General features: G+C 41.4%; 1 protein-coding gene across 1 annotated transcript in view; it reads right to left on the bottom strand.

Annotated features, from left to right (window-relative positions):
- Positions 1–2,938: 2,938 nt before the first annotated feature.
- LRRC2 (leucine rich repeat containing 2) overlaps positions 2,939–22,664 on the bottom strand; it is a 106,020-nt gene continuing 86,294 nt past the window's right edge. Inside the window, exons 6-9 of the mRNA XM_006129375.5 lie at positions 17,014–17,159; positions 10,772–10,927; positions 9,318–9,454; positions 2,939–3,272 (exon numbers count right to left, since the gene is read on the bottom strand). Of these exons, the coding sequence (XP_006129437.3) occupies positions 3,223–3,272; positions 9,318–9,454; positions 10,772–10,927; positions 17,014–17,159 (489 nt within the window). The 3' untranslated portion in view covers positions 2,939–3,222. The remainder of the gene's footprint in view (positions 3,273–9,317; positions 9,455–10,771; positions 10,928–17,013; positions 17,160–22,664) is intronic.

The following is a 22,664-nucleotide window of genomic DNA, read 5'->3' as shown; positions in this document are numbered from 1 at the left end:
CGAAAAAGGGGCCGGTGTAGACGAAGCCCCCATGTATGATGCAAATGAGTAGTCATAGGATTATTCAGATGGTTAATGTTAAGCGTGTTGATAAGTGTTTACAGAATCACAGCCTTAGCGATTAATAAATTGTATTATTTTCCACATTATTTTGTTGATCTGAAGTATTTTACATAATATTTGGGGGCCAATGAATCTCACCTATCTTTACTAGTGTAACAAATGTAGAAAAATAATTTAATAGTGTAAAATCATATTTTCAAAAGTTTTTTAGAAATGCAATAAGAATATTATATAAATTACCTCTGTAAGTAATATTTCTGATACTCTTTCTTGCTCACTAAGTAGTGTTAGTGAACTCAGTCATTGTTTGTAGATTTCATACGTATGTATGTAGGTAGGTATGTTGGGGTGGGGCATGTCTGTGTGTTTATTCTAATTCTAGGGTTTAAACCTGTAATCATATGTCACATGAGACTCAACATGGTTTCATATAATACTCTTCTGTTATTTCAGGTCACTTTTAAAAACCTAAGAAACCACATGCAAAAATGTAGATTAAAAGAGAACATTAAGTTTGAATGGAAAAAATAGTAAGTGATCATGTAATCAATGATTTTATCATAATGCACATATGTGAAGGGGAAACAAATTAAGGTTGCACAGAAACCTTAATTCTGCATTTCCTAACCTTTCAGTGATTTAATGTTCTTTTAATGTAATTTTTACTTGTACAGTAATTCCTCATTTATCACTACAGATATGTTTCAGAAAATGATCATGTTAAGTGAAAACGTGTTATGCGGGGTCAATTTTCCCATTGAAAATAATGGAAAAGGTGGGGGTTGCGTTTCAAGCGGTGGTGTCTGTTGGGACCGAGACAGAAGAGTGGGGGAGAAAGAGGACTGGGTTACAGCAGGGAGGGGAGGTGTTTGGCTCTGGGGAAGGGCGGAGCAGAGAGGGAAGGGGGATTAGGTTGGCAGTATGCCCCTGTGATGGGTCTGCCGGGACCTGCACTGCGTCCAGCGAGTGGCCGGGGAACAGCGCAGCGAGCAGCGAACCCTCCACCGCTTTGCAGGGAGGTGGAGGAAGGACCGCGCAGCCGCCGGCGATGGGCTGGCTGGGAAAAGCCAGCTACCGGCCTGCAAGCGGGGGTGAAGGAGAGGGGACAAGGCGTCTGGCGAGGGGGAGTCAGCGGGGAACGGTGCAGCGAGTGGCGAACCCTCCATTGCTTTGCAGGGAGGTGAGGGAAGCCCCGTGCAGTCTCCGGCAACAGGCCAGCTGGGGAAATCGTGTTATTCCAGGGACAGTTGTGTAATTCAAAAAATGTTCCCTAAAAAAAAATCATGCTATAGCGAAAACGTGTTAAGCGGACAAGTGTTAAATGAGTAATTACTGTATATCTACTACATATTTGAGAAAGTTTGCCTGTCTGTTCAAGAACTCCTCCTAAACAATAAGAGCTAGAACCACCAAAATCTATATGCAGCTTCCTCTTATCATAACTTAAAGTGACCTGTTCGGTTATGCCAGGAAAATGGGATGTGCCTGAAATAGAATTGTTTCTCTCACTCCCTGAGAGGGACAGGAAAGGGAAGAGCAAGCAGCCCTGATACAAATCTCATCTATAGCAGAGCTAGCACTCTTCTGTAATATGTCATCCTTATGATGTTACTATCCTTTATTACATTTTTCTCCCCCATACACAAACATTTTGGGATTACTTTAATTAAATGAGTTCAAGTTTCAATTAGTATTTTTAGATTAAAAGTCGATTTAATAAATGAAAAATATTCATATGCAAAACTAAATCATCAAAACACTCTACAATTTGTACACTTACAGAACTGAGTACAACAGGTTACAAACAAGCAAAACAAAATATTATAACCAACAAAATCATACTTATACAGCTAAGGCATTTGCATTATGCCAACAAAAATACTGTAATTTAAGAGCAATCAATATTAGACAAAGTGCTTGGTTTCAAAATATTTTCGTGATGTTTTATTCATTCAGACTTCTTCCCAGAGATTATTTTTCTTTAAAGTCCTATTAAGCCATTGCCAAACTATTAATAGAAAATTGTTTACTGCAAAAATTCCAGTTGCCAGTGTACTAATATTTGTGATAATTTAAATGCTTATAATATATTTGAACAAAGTGACAGTATTTTCAGACTCCATGCTGTCTACTTGCTGAAATTTATTTAAATTGAAAAACCACAGACGCACCCTTCTGAACAGCAGAAAGTAAACATCTCACTCATAAACAATGCATTTAAACCTACCGTTAAGAACTATTGCAAACAACTGACTTAGTCATTTGGTCTTTAAAATATAATAGATCACATGCATTTTCTAAAGCATTAGCACTTCCACTGCTTGTACAAAACAAATGTTTCTTTAGAACCGCAACAGAATATATACCTGATACTCCATAAGGCCCCTATCCTGCAAACACATATCTGCTTAACTTCATTCAGTAGCCCTATTCACAGTAGTGAAATACAACCCGGCTACGTCTACACTGGCCCCTCTTCCGGAAGGGGCATGTAAATTTCAGCAGTCGTCGTAGGGAAATCCGCGGGGGATTTAAATATCCCCCGCGGCATTTAAATAAAAATGTCCGCCGCTTTTTTCCGGCTTTTAAAAAAGCCGGAAAAGAGCGTCTAGACTGGCCCCGATCCTCCGGAAAAAGTGCCCTTACTTACTTCGAAGTAAGAATAAGAGCCTCCGGAAAAGGGCACTTTTTCCGGAGGATCGGGGCCAGTCTAGACGCTCTTTTCCGGCTTTTTTAAAAGCCGGAAAAAAGCGGCGGACATTTTTATTTAAATGCCGCGGGGGATATTTAAATCCCCCGCGGATTTCCCTACGACGACTGCTGAAATTTACATGCCCCTTCCGGAAGAGGGGCCAGTGTAGACGTAGCCCCCATGTATAAATATTTGCAGGATGAGGGCCTTAGCAGTGTATAAATTAGTGCTTTTGCTATTGACTTGAAAATAAATACGTTCATTTAAAAAGTGAAATGATATCTGATTAAAAACTATTTAGTCCTTGCAAATTTGTCTGTAGCTGTAGAAAGCAGATATGGTAACAAATAAGAAATTCCGTGATCATTATTTATGAGCTGCTTTTGACCCTCCGTGACATTTTCCATTCACATAGACATACAATTTTTTTTTCTGGTGTCCTACAGGATCTTAGAGATTTCTGATCTTCAGAGCTGAAGAGTAAATGATACCTTTGTAGTATAGCAAGGTACAGATTCTATAAGAGGAGAAAAAATATACTGTATTTAAAATTTCAGCTATATGATCATCAAGTAAACATTTATAAGTCTTGCCTAGAAAAAGCTTGATATCTTTATTTCAAATGTGAACTACAACAGATATGATTTGTTTGCTGTTTTTATAGAGTCTGCTGGTCTATTTTAGGTAGAATGCCAAACTAGATGATCATAATGGTCCCGCCTGGCCTTGCACTTGAAACTGTGCCTCTACAAAGGTGAATGTATTTTGTGCTTATTTGCCTTCACTAGATTAGCACTTATGGGTAGAAACAATTTTTATATATTAAAAAATATATTTTCTATATTTGTATATATTTTAAACGTATTTTATATATTTAAAAATATATTTGATTTGCAGTTCACTTTTAAAAAAACAAAACAACAAAATACAGTAAAACCTGTGTTATCTGGCATGCTCAGTGATTAGAGTATTCCGGTTATCTAAAAATTCCAGTTATCTGAGAGTCCCATCAATCTAGGAAAAACCAATGGACAATAATAGTAAAACTCAAGTTTTTAATATTGATAGTTTTGTAGTGTGAGGCATTTGGTCTCACATTTCTATTTTGAGTTAAAGATGATTAGTACTTCTTAAATAAAAAACTGTTAAGCCAATCATGGTAAACCAAGCCAGGCCTGTGCGCCTGAAGATGTGACAGTATTGTGGCTGGGGGCAATGCCGGTTAAAAAAGTTTTCTGGTTAACAGAGTGTCGGATAAACAAAGGTGTCACTGTACTATAGAGTTTTATTAATAATTATTATTATTATTATCTAAATTTCTACCAATGAACTGGGTTTCAAGGACAATTTTTAAAGAATAACATTAATTTAATTTAAAAAACTGGCAATTATCCCAGATCAAACCAAATAATCCAGGAACACTGCTAAAGCATAGAGTTCCCCACACATAGCATCCCCACTAGTCATGGAGTACGTCTACATTAGTCCCCTAGTTTGAACTAGGGAGGCTAATGAGAGCAAATGAAATTGCTAATGAAGCGCGGGATTTAAATATCCCATGCTTGATTAGCATATCCCCGGCCAGTCGACATTTTGGAAACTGACTAGCCTGAAGTAACTTCCCCCATCTACACGTGGCAGAGAAGCACAATTCCGAGATAAACCCCTTAGTTCGAATTAACAGTTAAATCCTATTCCATGAGGTTTATCTCAGAATGGTGCTTCTCTGCCACGTGTAGACACGGGCAGTTACTTTGGGCTAGTCAGTTTCCAAAATGGCAACCGGCCTAGAATATGCTAATGAAGTGTGGGATATTTAAATCCTGCACTTCATTAGCAATTTCAGTCACCCTCTTTAGCCTCCCTAGTTCGATCTAAGGAGCTAGTGTAGACGTACCCATGCAAACAGAACACCATCACTACACACCTGTTTTCTGCACATCTCCAAGACTTTTAAGACCAAATTCTAATTTGATGTTTTCTTGTTTTTTCCCCACCTTCAGATGTGCACTACTATTAATAATGTCAGCATCAGTGGTGGGCAGAGGAAGTAACCCAGCTCTATAGCATAAACTCAAGTGTGTGGGACAGTTCTCTAATCAAGGCCTCATGGGAGACAGGTTTAAGAGGCAAGGGAAGGCTCAACCCCTCACCTCTTCCTATCCCTATCCCCCCGGGCCCTTTCTCTCCCCTCCTTTCCCTCCAGCCCTTTCTTGCCCCTTCTCCCCAGCCCCCGGCCCTTTCTCGCCCTCCTTCCCCTTCCCCCCCACTCACCCTGGCTCTCTCTTGTCCCCCCTTTCCCTTCCACCGTACCATGCCAGGGGTGGGGCAGGCAGACAGGGCTCTGTGGCCTGGTCCTGGCTTCCAGCTGCCTCCCCAACAGCCTCCAGCCTCCCTGGGAGGGGCTGCCTTCTGGGGAGTGCAGCTCCAGACCCCAAGTAAAAGCTGTTGCTGGAGCAGTGCCACCCTCACCTAGGGTTACCAGGTAGACTCCCCCCCCCCCCCCAAAATACTGGACACACTTGATTGTGGGTGGGAGGGGAGGGACTGGCCAGAAGGGGGCGGGACTGGCTGTGAGGAAGGGGGGCGGAAGGCGGGGCTGGTGGCGGGGGTCGGGGGTTGCAGGGCTGGCCGGGAGGAAGGGGGGCAGGATGCGGGGTTGGTGGGAGGGAGGGGGCCACGGGGCTGGCCAGGAGGAAGGGAAGGCTGGAAGAAGGGGAGTGGGAAGCGGAGCTGGCGGGGGTGTGCAGCCACTGGCTGCAGCCGGAATCCAACAAGCCGCGCCTCCGGCAGGCACCCCCTCTAGTTGCTAGTAGAAGCTGGGTGGGGGGAGTAGCTAGGAGCCACTCCCCCTGCCAGGCTTCTGCACACAACCAGAGGCTCCCAGCTGGGAGGTGGGGCCACAATTGGCGCTGGGAGCCTCTGGTTGTTTGTAGAAGCCGGGCGGGGACAGTGGCTGGGACTCCCAGCCACTGCCCCCGCCCTGCCCCACCTTTGCATTCGACCACAGGGCTTCCAGCGCCAATCGCAGCCCCACCTCCCAGTCGCTCCCCTGCCCCCGCCAGGCTTCCATCTGGCACCCTACCGGAATTTCAGAAAATACCGGCCATTGCACATGTTCTGTATTTTCTGAATTTTACTACTGGACAGAGGGCGCAAATACCAGACTGTCTGGTAGAAAACGGGACACCTGGCAACCCTACTCTCACCACCTTGAATGGCCCACGTAAGATTCCCCTTCCCCGGCCTCCCAGACCCCACCCTGAATCCTGCATCTTCCATCCCCTTACCTGACTCCCTTCATCCCCCTCCCCCTGCCCTCACCCCTCCCACATACACCCCAACCCTTTGACCTGAGATCCCCCACCCCCAAACCCGACACACCCAATTTCCCCTGCCTTGAGCCACTCCTCACCCCCAATTCTTTACTCCAGCCCCCCCCATATACTTCAACCCCCTGCCCTGAGCCTCCCTACACCTTCCACACCCTGTCCTGCCTCCTGTACCCCTCACATCCTTCCCTGAGCCCCATCATTTAAATAAAGGTTGTATATTTTCCTTTTAATTTCCAAAAAGGAAAACATTACAACAGTTAAGGACCCACACAATTCTGGGTATATCTGCTGGTTTAAAATAATATTTTTGTTTCAGTTAGTTAAATATGTAGTAATCTGGAATAATTACTATATGAAAACTAAAGTGCACATTTAAATATTAAATCAGCTTAGAAATACTGATTAAAAAAGTAAAACAGAAGAGCTGCATCATGTATTCCATATTTAATGTTCTATTCAGCAGGACTTACCTTCTACTATAAAGCTTAGCAAATAAATCTCTGAAAAACTTCAGGTATATCAAAAAATCTTGTGACTGTTTCCTCCTCCCCCAAAATTGGTGGGGGGGGGGGGTTAAATTAGGTATGTACTGTATATCCAGTCTTCACAATCTGGCATGCAGTAGAAAACATGCTCCGTTGTCTTTAGAAAGAAATTTTAGAAATGTGTAATTTACAAATGTTATTTACTACATTTGAGTTCAGGGATCTGGGTGAAAGGGAATGAGCAGGGAGGGGGAGGGAAGAGAAATGGGAGACAGAGGCTATGTCTACACTACAGAGTTTTTCAGGGATATCTTTGGTATCCCAGAAAAACTCTGCCACATCCGGGGAATGTGTCTGCTCTTCTGAAATTTTTTTCAGAAGAGCAAACGCACTTTTTCAGCATCCCTTTAAACCTCGTTTTACAAGAAAAAATGGATGTTCCAAAAAAGGGTGTTTTTCTGACATTTGGCCCAGTGTAGATGGGCCAAATGTAGGAAAAGCCTCTTCCAAAAAAAGAAGCAGAAAAAGCTATGCAAATTGCGATTCGCAATTTGCGTAGCTTTTCCTGGCAGAACAGTGTAGTGTAGACATAGCCAGAGGGAGCTGGCTGACCCTGGACAGAGTGGGGGCAGAGTCTGGGGCAGAGCAAGTGTGAAATATGTGTAAGAAGCTTGCCTTTCCAAGCAGCAGTTTCACTCATGTCCATGCAAGGCCTCTTGGCACAATAACCATTATGGACTTACCAAATTCACAGCCATGAAAAAAATACATCATGGACCATGAAATCTCTTGTCTTTCATATGCTTTTACCCTTTACTCTACAGTCCAATGTTTTTCAAATTAGGGGTCCTGATGTTGGGGTCACAAGGTTACTTTAGAGGGGTTATGGTATTGCTACCCTTACTTTTATGCTGCTTTCAGATATGGGTGGCTGGAGAGTGGCAGCTGTTAGCTGGGCACCCAAATCTGAAGGTGGCTCCCTACCAGCAGCAGTAGATAAATAAGTATGCCAATACCATACCATGCCACCCTTACTTCGGCACTGTTGCTTGTAAAGCTGGACCTTCAGTCAGCAGCCACCAGTCTCCAGCTGCCCAGCTCTGAAGGTAGCTGCTCAGAAGTAAGAGTTGTAACACCAAACCATGTCATCCTTATTTCTGTGCTTCTGCTGCTGGTGGTTCTGTCTTTAGAGCTAGGCTCCTGAGCAGCAGCTAGCACTTTCCAACTGCCAAGCTCTGAAAGCAGCACCGCTACCAGTAACAGTGCAGAAGTAAGAGTGACAGTACTGCAACCCCACCCAATAACCTTACAAATCCTCTCCCTTCCCCCTCCCCACACACAATTTTTTTGTGTCAGGATCCCTCACATTATAACACAGTGAAATTTCAGATTTAAATAGCTGAAATAATTAAATTTACTATTTAAAAAATTCTATGACCCTGCAATTGACCAAAATGGACCATGAATTTGGTAAGGCCCTGTCCTAACTGACCATAAAGAATTTTGATCCCCTCTGCGATATTTGTATATGTTTGTTCAGATCTTGAGCTCTGATTCTGGCATCTCTAATTAAAACATATCTGATAGCTAATCTTATTTTGGAAAAAAAAAAGACATAAAAGAATGTTCGCCTACCTCCTACAGCATATAGAACTTTTTACAGCTTTTAAAATTGTGTATTTCATGTGCTCTTACATACTACAGTAAACTTCCCATAATCTGGCACCTTTAGGACCCAGGGGGTGCCGGATTATCAGATATGCCGGACTATCAGAAGGGGGGGCTATGAGGGGTCTGGAGTGGGGTGGGAGGGGATGCCACCCCAGACCCTTCATAGCCCTCCCTTACGATAGTCCGGCTCTGCCCCAGGCGTCCCTGATTCAGCTGCTGCTGGTCAGTTTCAGCAGCAGCTGAATCGGGGATGCCTGCAATAGAGCAGCTGGGGTGCTGCCGGGTTGGTCCCGCAGTGCCGAGGGGCGGTGCTATGGCACCAACCCAGCAGCACTCCAGCTGCTCTTGGGGACGCCTGGGATAGAGCAGCTGGGGTACTGCCGGGTTGGTCCCGTAGCGCTGCCCCTCGGCGCTCCGGGACCAACCCGGCAGCACCCCAGCTGCTCTGCCCAAGCGGTCCCCAAGTCAGCCGCTGCTGAAACAGATCAGTGGCTGATTCCAGGAAGCCCCGGGCAGAGCAACTCTGCCCCGGGCTTCCTGGAATCAGCCGCTGATCTGTTTCAGCAGCGGCTGAATCGGGGACGCCTGGGGCAGAGCAGGTGGGGTCCTGCCGGGTTGGTCCTGCAGCGCTGTCCTTTGGCGCTGCGGGACCAACCTGGCAGCACTCCAGCTGCTCTGCCCCAGGCATCCCCAAGAGCAGCTGGGGTGCTGCCGGGTTGGTCCCGCAGCCCCGAGGGGCAGCGCTACGGGACCAACCCGGCAGCACCCCAGCTGCTCTGCTCCCGGCTTCCCCGATTCAGCTGCTGGTCAGTTTCAGCAGCAGCTGAATGGGGGAAGCCTGTCCGGCTGCCCCAGCACTTCCGGGCACCATGAGGAGTCCCGGAGCATTGGATGCCGTCTAATGGAGTTTTACTGTATTGTTCTTTTACACTTGCCCTCACTTTTTATAAAGATTAAGGATATTGTTGATCTCTCTGTATAACCAAAGCATATTATGTTGATATGGCTAGGAAATCTTTATCAAAATCTACATTTATATCAGGAGATTTACTAAAAATTTAGCATATATACCTCTTTCTCTTATGTCTGCAATGTAAGCTTTCATAAATTCTTTCTCAAATTGCTCCCGATCTCGATCACTTTCTAGGATGTCTTCAGTATCTTGATAGAAGATTGTTTCAAGAGGATTATCCTTAAGACTGATAAATCTGTAAAAAGAGAAATATTTGACATGAAAAGATAACTTCTTAACATGAGTTGACTGTAGAATGCTTTTTATCAAATATTGATTATGTTACAAACTTTTTCCCTCTTCTCCCACGTTACAGAGTTTGAATTTATTAGCTCTAGAAACTATATTTACTAACTTATCTTGTTCAGGTGGCCATGCATGTGACCAACAATTTTATTGTGACTATCTGAGTTTTAGTGGCCACTTGCAGGAAGAGGGGGAATTTTAAAGAATTTATGTTTAAGTAATTGAACAAAAGTGTTCTATGATCTTTCTATTATTGATCAAGTAAATATTTTAGGTAGCAATCTATTTACACCATGTTCTTCCTAGTACAATATATTATTTTTCTGTAGGAATAGAGTTTTAGCATTGTGGGACATCTGTAACATCACATTTCACAACATTTGGCCAGTTGTTCCATAATTCTACAGCATCTTCTAACCAGAACAAGAAACTTCAACATGGACCCCACTCTATCCATGTTTCATAGCATTCCAGGATTTAGTAAGACTTCCTTAGCTGATGATACAAACCTTTAGGAGTTATAATTACTTCCCAACAGCCATTACAGCAGAGAAGTTCAGTCTGTGTGCCCTTTTTGTCATGTTTGTAAATATACATACTTTTAAAATGAAAATCACATGGTTGCACAAATTGCTCAGTAATTCCATGCACAAAGTAGGTGTGCATAATTCTGAAAATCTGGGCCATTTCTCTACACCAACACAAAGTAATTAATCAGTAAAATTTCACAAATTAACCATATGGCATAGTAACATTACTAGGAACTATTCTGTCATACTCAAATGACTTCAGGTCCTAAATCCCAAGTGTCACATCATAACAGGATTATCATAGTTACATATGGTAATCAATGGACTTACACAAGTCCATTGATACGCAACTATAGGATACAATCTCTCAATCAAGAATACACACATTAGTAAACTGACACAAACTCTTAATGCTGATGAGGCAATCTCAGTACAAGTACAAAAGCACTGCTCAGTATCAGGTGAAATATCAGGAAGCCTGAGGTATGCTTGTACAATTTCCCACTGGACTTCAGCAACTTCATTGCCCTTAATTAACAGTTCTCATGTAAATGAGGTCAGAATTTTGCTCCAGGCTACGTGGAAGTTGCACGAGATACACTCAGCCCAGCAAGCAGGAATTCAAAAATGCAATGAAAGGAAAAGGGAAATGTGAAACTGTTTTTGGAGCACTTACTGCACTGAGCCACTTACCTTTCTGCTTCTGGCATATTCATTTCTCCCTAACTATTACTTACTTTAAACCTGTGGTTGATTCACAAACATCTGTGGGTATCTCAACCAGATCATCCCCACTGACCACCAGCAAACTGAGCTTTGGCATATTGACCAAAGCTCGTGGAAGATAAGTCAGCTTGTTTTTCTGCAGGAGAAGTGTCTGCAGTTCCTCTAGTCTACGGAAGCATAACAAAGAAACATGGTGTAAAAATACATTTTGAAGATCTTTTATTATATGTGTGAACCTATTCAAACACCAAATATTAATTTATATTACTAGGAAAGAAGGAGAAAATGAACCATATCCTTTTCCTTGTGCTGTTTTGTATTTTCACAGAACTCTCCATTGACTTCAATGGGATGTTTCATGCATGGTTTGACATGATAGATGCTAATAATATACCTGTGAGAAGACTTAAAAGTTGTGCCCAATCAGAAGCTAATGGAGCAGTAGGCACTTTAGTGGTTCTATGAACATGTGTGCACATGATTCCATGCCATACAACATGATACAAAGCTCTCGTGTATCTCATTCTGTCAAAGAGTCATCAAAATATAGGTGGGATTAAAATATATATGGGGACTCTTACAAGTAATATTAAAATCAATTTAAAGGACCAAATCTTGTGGTTTATGCAGTAGGCTCCTTTCATTTCTTTTATGTCCCTTTATCCTTTCTTCACACAATAATAATTTGGAGCTTACCAGGAGCTTGCATTCAGGATGTGACCAAGAGTCTTCAGAAAGTGATTAAACCTTTGGATCGCTAGCCCTTCCTGCTTCTCCATATAGGAACTAATGATACGGCCAAGAATGACCTTGAGCAGGTCACAGCAGATTACGTAGTGCTGGGAAGAAGGATCAAGGAATTTGAAGTGCAAGTGGTGTTCTCATCCATCCTTCTGGTTGAAGTAAAAGATCTGGGTAGGAATCATCGAATTGAGGAAGTAAATGTGTGGTTGCGCAGGTGATATCAGAGAGAGGGCTTTGGTTTCTTCGACCATGGGACTCTGTTCTGGGCACAAGGATTGTTAGGAAGAGATGGGATCCACCTAACCAAGAGAGGAAAGAGCATCTTCGAGAGCAGGCTTGCAAACCTAGTGAGGAGGGCTTTAAACTAGGTTCGTTGGGGGACGGTGACCAAAGCCCTGAGGTAAGTGAGGAAGTTGGACACCGGGAACAATCATAAGGAGGAATGAGCAACAAAGGAGGACCCCTGATTTGGATGGAGAAGGCAGGGCGATCAACTGGTTATCTAAGGTATTTGTAAACCAATGGAAGAAGCCTGGGAAACAAACAGGAAGAATTACAAGTGCTGACCCAGTAGAAGAACTATGATTTGATTGGAATAACGGAGACTTGGTAGGATGACTTGCATGACTGGAGCACTATCATGGAAGGGTATAAACTGTTCAGGAAGAACAAACGGGGGAGAAAAGGAGGAGGAGGAGTTGCATTGTATGTAAGAGAGCAGTACTCCAGTACTTAGAGGGAGAAAAGATTAAGAGTCTATGGGTTAAATTTAGAGGTGGAAGCAACAGGAGTGATATTGTGGTTGGTGTCTGCTATAGACCACCGGATCAGGTGGATAAGGTAGACAAAGCTTTCTTTGGACAACTGAGAGATGCTTCCAGATCACAGGCCCTGGTTCTCATGGGTGAGTTTAATCACCCTGACATCTGTTGGGAGACCAATAAAGCAGTACAGAGACAATCCAGGAAGTTTTTGGAGAATGTTGGGGATAACTTCTTGGTACAAGTGCTGAAGGAACTGACTAGGGGGCATGCACAGCTTGACCTGCTGCTCACAAACAGGGAGGAACTAGTAGGGGAAATAGAGGTGGGTGGCAACCTGGGAAGCAGTGATCATGAGATGGTAGATTTCAGGATCCTGACTAAAGGAAGAAAGGAGAGTAGCAAAATACACACCCTGGACTTCAGAAGAGCAGACTGACTCCCTCAGAGAACTGAAGGGCAGGATTCCCTGGGATGCTTACATGAAGGGGAAAGGAGTCCAGGATTCCTGGCAGTATTTTAAAGAAGCCTTATTAAAGGGTCAGGAAGAAACCATCACTATGCACAGCAAGAAAAGCAAATATGGTAAGTGATCGGATTAGCTTACTGGGGACATCCTTGGTGAGCTTAAACACAAAAAGGAAGCTTACAAGAAGTGGAAACTTGGACAGATGACTAGGGAGGAGTATAAATATATTGCTCGAGAATGCATGGGAGTTATCAGGAAGGTGAAAGCGCAATTGAAATTGCAGGTAGCAAGGGATGTGAAGGGCAACAAGAAAGGTTTCTACAGGCATGTTAGCTATAAGAGGGTGATCAGAGAGGGTGTGGGACCCTTACTGGATGAGGGAGGTAACCTAGTGACAGATGATGTGGGAAAAGCTGATGTACTCAGTGCCTCTGTCTTCACGGACAAGGTCAGCTCCCAAACAAATGCACTAGGCAACACAGTATGGGAAGGAGGTGGATAGCCCTTCGTGGGGAAAGAACCAGTTAGGAACTATGTAGAAAAGCTAAACATACACAAATCCATGGGCCAAGATTGAATGCATCCGAGGGTACTGAGGGAGTTGGCAAATGTCATTGCGGAGCCTTTGGCCATTATCTTTGAAAAGTCGTGGCAATTGGTAGAGATCCCGGATGACTGGAAAAAGGCAAATAGAGTGCCCATCTTTTAAAAGGGGAAGAAGGACAATCCAGGGAACTACAGACTAGTCAGCCTTACCTCAGTCCCTGGAAAAATCATAGAGGGGATCCTCAAAGAATCCATTTTGAAGCACTTGGAAGAGGGGAAGGTGATCAGGAATAGTCAAAATGGATTCACGTGCCTGACCAATCTGATTAGCTTCTATGATGAGGTAACTGGCTCTATGGATATGGGAAAGTCAGTGGGTGTGATATACCTTGACTTTAGCAAAGCTTTTGATATAGTCTCCCACAATATTCTTGCCAGCAAGTTAAGGGAGTATGGATTGGATAAATGGACTGTAAGATGGATAGAAAGCTGGCTAGACTGTTGGGCCCAACAGGTAGTGATCATTAGCTTGATGTCAGGTTGGAGGTTGGTTTCTAGCAGAGTGCCCCAAGGATCTGTTCTTGGACTGGTTTTGTTCAATATCTTTATTAATGACCTGGATGAGGGGATAGATTGCACCATTAGCAAGTTTGCAGATGACACTAAGCTAGGGGGCGAGGTAGATACGCTGGAGGGCAGGGATAGGGTCCAGAGTGACCTGGACAGATTAGAGGATTGGACCAAAAGAAATCTGATGAGGTTCAACAAGGACAAGTGTCCTGCACTTGGGACGGAAGAATCCCAAGCATTGTTACAGGTTCGGGACTGAATGGCTAAGTAGCAGTTCTGCAGAAAAGGACCTGAGGATTATAGTGGATAAGAAGCTGGATATGAGTCAACAGTATGCCCTTGAAACCAATAAGGCTAATGGCATATTAGGGTGCATTAGGAACATTGCCAGCAGATCCAGAGAAGGGTTATTTTCCTTTATTTGGCTCTGGTGAGGCCACATCTGGAATATGGTGTACAGTTCTGGGCCCCCCGGTATAGAAAGGATGTGGATGCATTGGAGAGGGTCCAGCAGAGGGTGACCAAAATGATTAGGGGGCTGGAGTGCATGACCTATGAGGAGAGACGGAGGGATTTGGGATTGTTTAGTCTGTAGAAGAGAAGAGTGCGGGGGGATTTGATAGCAGCCTTCAACTTCCTGAAGGGAGGTTCCAAAGAGTATGGAGAAAGGCTGTTCACAGTAGTGACGAATGGCAGAACAAGGAGCAATGGTCTCAAGTTACAGTGGGAGTGGTCTAGATTGAATATTAGGAAAAAGTATTTCACTAGGAGGGTGGTGAAGCACTGGAATGGGTTATAAGGGAGAAGCGATGGATGTCATATACCTAGACTTTAGTAAGGCATTTGATACGGTCTCGCATGATATTCTTATTGATAAACTAGGCAAATAACTTAGATAGGGCCACGATAAGGTGGGTGCATAATTGGCTGGATAACCGTAGTCAGAGAGTGGTTGTTAATGGTTCTAAATCCTGCTGGAAAGGGATAACAAGTGGAGTTCCTCAAGGGTCTGTTTTGGGACCCGTACTATTCAATATCTTCATCAATGATGTAGATATTGGGATAGAGAGTACGCTTATTAAGTTTGCAGATGATACCAAACTGGGTGGGGTTGCGACTTCTTTGGAGGATAGGGACATAATTCAAAATGACCTTAGCAAGTTAGAGAAATGGTCAGAGGTAAACAGGATGAGGTTTAATAAAGAGAAATGCAAAGTGCTCCACTTAGGAAGGAACAATCAGTTCCATACATACAAGATGGGAAGCGACTGTCTAGGAAGGAGCATGGCGGAAAGGGATCTAGGGGTCATAGTGGACCACAAGTTGAATATGAGTCAACAGAGTGATGCTGTTGCAAAAAAAGCAAATATGATTCTAGGTTGTATCAACAGGTGTGTTGTAAGCAAAACTCGTGAAGTCATTCTGCCGCTCTACTCTGCACTAGTTAGGCCTCAGCTGGAGTACTGTGTCCAGTTCTGGGCGCCACATTTCAAGAAAGATGTGGAGAAATTGGAAAGGGTACAGAGAAGAGCGACAAGAATGATTAAAGGTTTAGAGAACATGACCTATGAAGCCAGGCTTCATGAACTGGGCTTGTTTAGTTTGGAAAAAAGAAGATTAAGGGGGGACATGATAGCGGTTTTCAAATATCTAAAAGGGTGTCACAAGGAGGAAGGAGAAAATTTGTTCCTCTTGGTTACTGAGGACAGGACAAGGAGTAATGGGCTTAAAGTGCAGCAGGGGAGGTTTAGATTGGACATTAGGAAAAAATTCCTAACTGTCAGGGTGGTCAAATATTGGAATAAATTGCCAAGGGAGGTGGTGGAATCTCCCTCTCTGGAGATATTTAAGAACAGGTTAGATAGACATCTGTCAGGGATGGTGTAGGTGGAGCTTGGTCCTGCCTTGAGGGCGGGGGGCTGGACTCGATGACCTCTCGAGGTCCCTTCCAGTCCTATGATTCTATGATTCTATCTAGGAAGGTGGTGGAATCTCCATCCCTCGAGGTGTTTAAGTCTTGGCTTGACAAAGCCCTGGCTGGGTTGACTTAGTTGGAATTGGTCCTGCCTTGGACAGGGAGCTGGACTTGATGACCTCCTGAGGTCTCTTCCAGTTCTATGATTCATTGATGAACATTTGGTCTTGAGAGTGAACTATAAAACTTGAGGAAATACTTTTTTCTTCTTCACCTAGTAGAGATTCTGGTTCTGCTACTAGAATAGTAATGCAGCTTTATGTATTGCATGTGAGTCCCACACTTTTCCTCTGAGAAGGTATGGTAAGTGATGCTTCAGCACAGTGTTGCCAAATCTTAGGATTTTTTATTGTGAATTTCATGATATTTGATGTTTTTCTTAAAGTTCCAACGGCTGAGTAGATTGCAGAATAATTTCAGCATTACATATACATATATTATACACATATTACATATAAGCTTCTAGTCCTCTTAATTGAAGAGAAAAGATTGAAGCAAGAGCACAGGAAAATCTCAGAAATCAGAAGGATAATTTTAAAAAATAACAAATCTATATATTTTAATTAATTATTTTCAGTCCAATCTCATGATTTGAAGAGTCTTAGCTGAGAGTTTTAATATTTGAAGTTAGCATTGCAAGGTCATCAGCTGGATGAAAATTTATAATGGGTTGAATTAAAACCCCATTGATGTTGATGTGCATGCACTCACCCTTCAGCTATCTTAACTGTAAACATATGCCCCATTTGCCATATTAATCATGCTTTGGCTTGCCCTTTCTCCCCATCTCACATTCCCTCTCTGTACACAGTTACACAGTTGCTGCCCCTTCAGTTGCAAGTTTGCTGCTTCTATCTCCACACAGAGGATTATGTTGCTCAGAAGCAAGACAGGAAGAGCAACTAGCTAACCACAAAACAGGGAAACTGACTACATACAATGAGGTCAAACAAAATGGAAAAGAGAGGAAAATATATTTTGTTCTCCAATATTTTTCAATAATGGAAATGGTAGGTTTAAATTGTAAAATGCTGGGCATGTTTTCAGATGGCAATGGAATTTTCCAATGATCACCATCAAACAATAATTGGAGTTTTTCAGTGATCCTTTTCAAATAAAAATTGGTCATGTTACTTTCTAGACAAGTTTACTAATTCATAAACATGTTTATGAAATATAAGAAACTACCTGTCTATATCTTGTGGGAGATCTCTCAGTTTGTTGTTGCTCATATCCAGCCAGTGCAAACTTGACATCCGGAGTATACAAATTGGAATAGTGGGAAACTTGTTTGCTGACACATCTACAAATGTGACTTGTTTCAAGTTACTTAGCTGGAAAGAAACAATGCAGCATTTTAGTTACATTCTACCGAATATCTTGTGCATATCATTGCGCTCTTCAAATAAGTATCATAGCTTCACTGGACCACTTGAAGTACTGAGTATTGCATAATATTTCTGATTTATCCTTGGTTTTCTGCCACACGTCATAGCCATCACTGTTCAGGGTGATACCAGACGTAACAACCTGCAGAACTTTTCAACACCTTTCCATCCACCAGAGAGACCTCTAAACATGGAATGACGTGTTATTTGCCTTTTAAAGAAGCCTGTCGTCTGAGAAAACAGTAACTGGGACAAGATATTGACCCCAGTCTTTCCCTAGAGTAGTACAGAAAACTAACAACAATAAATAAAACTGTTTTGATAACTAAAAGGCTTAGTTATTACATACTATATATACACACACACACACTAAACATTCATTTTTAAAAACACCACAGGGGTTTTATCAATATATCTTCTATTTGCTTTAAGTAGACTTCTTTGGTTATAAAACCATGTAACACATTGAAAATGCATAGTTAACAGATCACTTGAGAATTAGAACTTTACCAGTTCATGTCAGCCTAAAATACGATCCAATATTTTTTTTAAAGTAAAGCTATTTAAAAATACTTTTTCTTTTGTCCCAAACTAAATATATAAAAATACACTAAACCTTTTTATTTGAAGACCTATCGCAGGACTCACATTTTTTAAATAATAAACTGCTAGAGTATCCACGGTAAACTACAAATGTGAAGTAGACTTGTTTAAGAATTAAATGTTTGTATGAAGGGCTCTGTGTACTACATCAATTATTTACAGTACTAGTGTTCATGAAACTGTGCAGACATCTTAAGTATCAAAGCAGTTCATATAGAAATATTTTAAGAATGGAAAATATGTCTTTACATTTCTAAGTATGTATAGGTATATGAGATTATAACCTATTCCCATTGGCCCCAGTCCTGAAGTGAGGTGTGCATGGGACTTGGCCTATGCTTGTACTATGGGCATTTTAGGATGCAGGGCGTATTTTGCAAATATTTAGCAAAAACAAGTGAAAGTATTATTTTTTTAATTATTACCTTTGTAATAATGCAGGATGTTATCAGTGACATATGTAAGGGAATTTGCTTTCTTCTGGTTGAGATCCTGGCTGCACTGAAATCAATGGCAAAATGTCCATTAACTTCAATGGGGCAATATTTTGTCCTTAAAATTTAATTTGACACTGCTTCTCTACAATGTTCATATTCTGTGTGGTTCTGTGTCAAAGCCTTACCTTCCTTTCAGATACAACCTGATATTGCTGCCAGCTTTCCAAGAACAGGCTTTAGAACTTTAGAACTATTCAAAAAGCTTACTTGAAGAATATTGGATTGCAGAGGATACTATTAAATTCAGCCTTCAGAATCAAGACAGAGGCACAGAATCAAGATAGAGGCTCTCAAAGTCAAGATACAAGTCAAAAATCTGCCTGCTCCCACTTAAAGCTGCTTTGAGGCAGCATCCCAGTGGAAGCCCCTCCCAAGGAAATCAAAACTGCCAGGAAAACATTTTAAAGAGCAATGTGTCATTTCCAAACCATGTGTCATTCCTTTTCAAAAGCAAAATTGCCACACATGCCATACAAGTTTCTCTCAACCCAAAAAAATTAAATTGTTAAAACCACATCTGTCGGTCTGAAATAGAAAATCTGAATGGATCTGACACAAGGTCTGAGGATAAAACAAAACCCCAAGCAACCCATGTCCATGTGAAGGTTGCAAATCTTTCTCCAGTAACAAGATTCCAAATCTTTCACTTCCAAGAGGACCTACTTGATATTGGCCCTCTCACAAGTTGCCAGATACTTCCTTTTTCCCAGACAACTACTATACCAAAACAATTATGTAATATTAATACTAAATTCTGTGGCAAACTGAAATTTCTGCAGCAGTGTAAACCAGAAAACATATAAAAACAAAATGTTTTACTGAATCACATGGTAAAAGGAACATCCATACTGAACTACTGTGCTATAAGTGTAAGTGGCATTTTTTCCATTTATTATGCTAGGCCCAAGAGATCATTTCATTGTTTAATTTTGTTTTTCTTCTTAGTTTATAACCCTGCAAAAACTGAATTTGCCATGGAAATAAGATTGTCTTGATACAAAACTTTGATTTGGCATACCACAAAACAGAGGAAGCTCTAATTATATTGTATAGGCTACAAACCCTCACTGTGCTTTCTTTTAGGGCAATATTTAACAAGGTCTGTCTGGTTTCTACACTGTGTTCCAATAAAATAGAGTTTTGATTTAATCTGTCGCTGAAATGCTACCCAAACTCCCTTGGGGGATATGACACACTGGAAATTATGGCAGCTATGTATTATATTTACTAAAGAAAATTCTATATATACTTATTTCCTTTTGAAAGACTAATGGATTTTTGCACCTCCGATAACATTTCATTTATAAACTAGTCTGCCAACCTTATCATTTTTACTTAAGCGGTTTATTTTTGCTATTTAACTTTGTTATCTAACTTTGAATCAGTCGGAATATAGGCTTTATGCAAGATCCATTTTAAACACTAGCTATATTTGACAGTCTAACTACCTGGCCATAGTTATTGCAGTTCTTACTTTTAATCATAATTGTCATCTTTATTTGACAAACTACCTATATTGCTCCTTATCTTAATAATTTTACTTTTAAAGAAAATAGTCTTTGCAGCATTCCAGAGCTCCACTGCTTTTCTCTCCTCTCTGGCAGTTAAAGTTTCAGTTGAGAGAAAAGGACACGATGTCCCTGAGTTGAATGAGTTGTTTGATTAATGGGTGTGTTTTTATTTTTGTTTTATTTTTGTCATTGAAAGGAATTTACTGATAAGGTCTGTTGGTTGTGGTTTTAGTATGAGGTGCCTGCTGCATAGCATCATCAAATGCAAAGATCTAAAATTATATCAATACCTAATAAAAAAACTCCTTATTAAATTAAATACAAATATTCTTTGGCAGAAATAAAATCTGACGAAAAGCCAGGAAATACCAAGAATTAGCCCAGGTGTGCTCAACTGCTTTCAGTTCTCGTCAAACAATTTCTGGCCTAATACACAAGGAGCCCAATTTTGCTAGAAAATCCTGGGCCCACTGAAGTCAACATGTTTGACATAATTAATTTGAATGAGGCCAGGATGTCACCCAACCTCTCCTGCCAGCTGTGGATGGCACTTAATACCTCGCAGGGGGCACTCCGGAACAGACAGGATTGGGACACATCTGTGCTGCAGTACGTATGACAAGAGAACAACTCAGATCACTGCTTTAGTTTTCACTCTTAGCTAGCGAGGTCTTTTAAATTATCACCCCCCTTAATATTTTGTTGTGTATTTTTAATAATAATAATTATTATTATTATTACCATTTTTTTCAACACACATGGCAGTTAAGAAGAACATGGTAACAGCTCCTTTAGAATCTGTCATGCTCATTCATGAAAATGCATAGGCATATTTAGAGCCCAGTCCCATTAAAGTGAACCTCCACTACAGCTTCTATTTTCTTCCATAAACAGGATGCTAAATGACACTATGGCAAAACACAATCTAGGGTTAAAGTCTGTGATTTCATCAACTCAAGCTCTTGACAGTAGCATAAGGAAACTCAACCCAAAGACTTAACATGGGGGTAGGGTCCTTGCTGGATCACAGAATTCTGGCAATTGAAGAACATAAAATTGATCCCAAAAGACAGCCAGGTGCTTATTGTTGCTATTATTTATTTGTATTGCAGTAGCATGTAGTGAACCCAGCCACACTGTGCTAGGTTCTGTGCACACATTGTATAATCAAATGATGGTCTCTGTGCCAGTGTTACTTCCGTAGCTCTTGCAGGACCAATCCTTTCCCCACTGAAACACAGTCAATGATGTGACAACCACAGCTATAGACATATCTGAGCTACCTTTGATCTAACTAGCTTGAACAACAACAGTGAAGTTACGGCAGCATGGGCAGCAGCACAGGCTAGCTACTCAAGTACCCACAATCCGAGGCAGGCTTGCACAGCACGTACAGCTTCTTCACTATTGCTATACAAGCTAGCTAGATCCGAGCTAGCTCAAGTGGTGGTCGACAGGTGGTGCAGTCAGACCGCTGATCACAATGTTGACAGAATCAATAGCAAAACTACCACTGACAGTAAAGCCAGTAGGATTAGTCAATTATTCAAACAAAGACCCATAGAAAGCCATGACGTATAGAAGTGTTTTAACTGATTTTACATTTTTCCTTTATTCCACTGACCCCCATACTTTTGTTTCATCCTTTGATCACATATACATAATTGGAGAATTGGTACAGGTTGAATCTCTCTGGTCCAGCACTCTCTGGTCTGGCAACACTCATGGTCCAGCGTGATTTAAGTTAGCCAGATGTCCGCTTATCATGGGTATGGTCAAGTTTCTCATGGTTTCCATAGTGTTTGTTTACAGCCACCAGTCCTGGCTGTCAGTGTTCTGTGCTGTTATTTAGTTCTAATTTACCCTTAAATGTCTTCTAAGAGCCTAGCAAGCAGTAGAAGTGTTGGTAATGCTGCTAGATAATACTGACTTCTCGTAATTTGGCAAATTCTCTGGTTTGGCATTGGTCAGGTCCCAGGGTGCCAGACTGGAGAGGTTCAACCTTGTAATAGCAAAAGCCCTATTTTGCATAAAGACCTGATCTAGCAAGAAATGTAACCACACACTTGCATTTAAGCACATAAATCCATTTAAGTCAATGGGACTACAAAGGTGCTTAAAATTAAGTATGTGCTTAAGTACTTTGCTGGATTAGGACCATTTCAAAGGCCAATTTCCTAAAAGGTTACTTCTTGTTGATTAAAGTTATATATTATAAATCTTCATACTCCTTATGCTCCAACTGCATGTAAGCTAAACGTATTGATATAATTTGCCCATACAAAATAGCACTGTTTTCTAGGACTCCAAATCATGCAGCATAGGAACACAATGTGAGGAAGTGAAAATAGCCCCATTGAAGCAAATAGCAAAACTCCTGCTTACTTAACAGGACCTAGAAAAATCACATGAAGGGCTTAATTTTCATATTATTTAATTAAAAACATTAGTTCAAAAAGCCCTGTCAATAGTATGGCACATTTTTTGACCTCTCAGTAATGCTCTGAGTAATGTTTTGGTTTTCAAAGATCTCTTTTAAATATATTCTGCTCCATCAACAAAAAATGGAAAATATGCATGTCTACTTTTAGAACAGAACAGGTACAAATACATTTTGGTATGCTTCCTCACACTGTAACAGCAATTAATGGAGAAATACTATTAGAATGACACAGACTTAATGATATAAACACACAAACATAAACATTTTGACATGACTATATTCACTAAAGTTGCCATTTTGGTTGTTAAAAATGTTTATATTCATTTTAGATTTTACTGAAACACATGGTAAATCAATCAATATTTGCCAAAGGAAGAATGAAAAAAAAATCGTAGAA

Source organism: Pelodiscus sinensis, chromosome 6, assembly GCF_052426305.1.
Source record: "Pelodiscus sinensis isolate ZL-2025 chromosome 6, ASM5242630v1, whole genome shotgun sequence".
In the NCBI taxonomy this organism is placed as follows: Eukaryota; Metazoa; Chordata; order Testudines; family Trionychidae; genus Pelodiscus; species Pelodiscus sinensis.
This window is presented reverse-complemented; position numbering and strand designations above follow the sequence as displayed.